This window comes from Cynara cardunculus, assembly GCF_001531365.2.
Source record: "Cynara cardunculus var. scolymus isolate 2C chromosome LG 1, CcrdV1, whole genome shotgun sequence".
Taxonomy (NCBI): domain Eukaryota; kingdom Viridiplantae; phylum Streptophyta; class Magnoliopsida; order Asterales; family Asteraceae; genus Cynara; species Cynara cardunculus.
The window spans coordinates 9,967,650-9,970,408 of NC_037528.1; the positions used below are offsets into that span (position 1 = coordinate 9,967,650).

Here is a 2,759-nt window from a genome sequence, read left to right on the forward strand (position 1 = left end):
TTTGTCAAATGTTTTATAATATAATATAGATATAGCAACATATGTAAAAGAAGACGACAGATGCAATATATAAACATTAAATTTGAACAGACCAAATATATAAAATTAGAAAGAATATCTTACTACAATCATTAATATATAAATTATTTTGGATTTTTTTTAATTTAAATTGAAATCAAACTATATATAATAATGAAATTAGAATCCATATAATACCTTTCATTTTACATGAAATGATTAAAACCTTTTTAAAAGATTTTTTTACCGAAAAACCACACAATGAAGAAAACAGTCTCAAGTAGATCGAAAAAATCCAAACATGGGAAATAAAGAATCAACAATTCAATTGGACTTGTTTATAATCGAAGTAGTCACAATACCGACAACAAGTACTATTACTCTTCATGCAGGAGGGTTTGTTTTTGTGAAAATGTAAGCAAGTTATCAAAATGTGTCACAATTATATATATTCACTTTCTTTAATTTTCATTTATTTAATATAAAAATGTTCCTAATTTTATAAAAATGTATAAAAGAAAAGAGACGATGTGACACCTTTTAAATCAATACCAAAAATAGCTCGAATTATCAACTAAAGTGTGCGGTTCCCACAGTATAAAATATTAATAGCAAGCCTGGTCCACATGATAATTCCTATGCACAATAATTCGATGTAAATTCAGAAGCCGTAGTTTATTTAATGTAGATCATTAATTAAATTTGAATTATTTTATTAGAAGCCGATCGTTGTTTCTCTATTTATACATCAAATATTATCCATGCATATGTAGTCATAGAAATCAAAAGATGATGCAAAGATTAGCTACAGCAGTCGTATGACAAGGAGTTGGTGCATCACTACCACACAGAACAGCTGCTGCTTTCTTTTCAACCTCTATGCTATTCGATGAAACACACATAAAAGTATATGTATATATATTTGTTTTAGGTAAGTAACTGTTTTTCATGCATGTACAAAAACAGCTGTGGTTATTTTCTAACAACTTATTGCAATGATGACAGTTAAAAGAAAGTATGGCGCAATTTGCCCAAGAGCATATAGCACCTCATGCACAACAAATTATTTCCCAGAGGTTTCATCCATTATTGGTTTTTATATATCTAATGCATGTATATGATCTCCAAAAATTGACTATGCCTTGTTTGTGGTTAACTTATGGAAACTAATTAATGGGTGACTTTAATGATAATCTTCATGGAATTACCGCTCCAGGTAGAGCTGCATCCTCTCTTGATTTCTTGCTACTTCTCTGAGCATTTTGGGTCAACAAAAGAACATATGATATAAGTCATGTAGCTGTGCTGTCGTGGAAAGATCACTTCTTTTTCCTTCCTTTAAGTGGATTTCAGTTTTACTTCTTGGTTTGTGTGGCCTACACGACGTATTATCCAATTGTAAAAGTTAAATTTTGTTTTGAAGAGGAATACGGAGGACTAGGCCTTGGTTATTCGTATCACTGCATACCTCTGGAGGAGATTAGCCGTGCATCAGCATCAGTCGGTTTATCCTTGTAAATGTAATGCAGGTTCAGCACTGCCCAGAAATTGGACAAACTTGGAATGCGAGGAAGCGATACGTATGCTAACTAATAAATAACCCTGTGTCTGATTCATATCTTTTTCTAATAACAATACCATCCGATTGTTACGAATCTCAGATGCGAGCTTGTTTTTGATAATTGCTTCGTTCCTGAAGAGAATGTTCTTGGTGAAGAGGGAAAAGGTATATATGCATATAATCTTTTCGTGTTTCCCTGTCTATAGACCAAAATGTCTCTACCGGAAGTCTTTGATTTTTCTTCAGTTTTGAAGTTGAATCATGATATGTATTTAAGATCATCCATTTCAGGAGTGTACGTGATGATGTCGGGTTTAGATTTAGAGAGACTTGTATTGGCAGCTGGACCTATCGGCATCATGCAGTCATGTCTTGATGTTGTTCTTCCTTACGTCCGCCAAAGAGAACAATTCGGTCGCCCCATTGGGGAGTTTCAACTTATGGAGGTCAGTAATCGCCCCCCATTCAAATTCGACTTGTCATTTTGAAAGAAAAAAAAAACAGGCAACACTGGTTTTCAACTCTGTTTTCTGTGAAAACAGGGGAAGATTGCAGACATGTATACTTCTTTGCAGTCTTCAAGGTAAAACACATGCTGTTTCATAACTCTTGAACCTCCCTTTTCTTTGTTTTTACTAACGATCAACATTTAACATTTTTTACAGAGCATATTTGTATTCTGTTGCAAGGCAATGTGATAATGGGATACTTGTTCCAAAGGTCCACTTTCTACTCGATCAACATTAAAATTCTTTTTATTTTTTAGGTAACTATGACTGTGTGGGACAGTTACCTCGACTAATCTCATAGGATAATAGTTTGAACGTTAGGAAGGGGCAGGGCATTAACAATTGCACCCAAATTACTTTTACAGGATTGTGCAGGAGTTATACTTGTTGCTGCTGAAAGAGCCACCCAAGTAGCTCTGCAGGTGCAAGGAGATTTCCCAATTGCAGATCATAAGTGAATGATTCATTCATTTTTTCAACTGGTTTTGTTTATAAGAAAATGTGGATGTTTGTTTGGCAGGCAATTCAATGTCTGGGTGGGAATGGGTACATGAACGAGTACCCGACTGGCCGGTTTCTTCGGGACGCTAAGTTATTCGAGATCGGTGCCGGAACTAGTGAGATCAGAAGGATGATTATTGGTCGTGAACTCTTCAAGGAACAATAAGAAA

The 2,759-nt window shown here is 34.5% G+C and overlaps 1 protein-coding gene across 1 annotated transcript; it reads left to right on the forward strand.

The window, feature by feature from the left end:
- The first annotated feature begins 1,035 nt into the window (after nucleotides 1–1,035).
- Nucleotides 1,036–2,759, forward strand: LOC112509388 (isovaleryl-CoA dehydrogenase, mitochondrial-like). The gene is made up of 8 exons (XM_025114362.1): nucleotides 1,036–1,094; nucleotides 1,548–1,598; nucleotides 1,680–1,744; nucleotides 1,871–2,025; nucleotides 2,122–2,162; nucleotides 2,245–2,299; nucleotides 2,454–2,510; nucleotides 2,609–2,759. The coding sequence occupies exons 1-8, from the start codon at nucleotides 1,036–1,038 to the stop codon at nucleotides 2,753–2,755; spliced, it is 630 nt and encodes a 209-aa protein (XP_024970130.1). The 3' UTR covers nucleotides 2,756–2,759.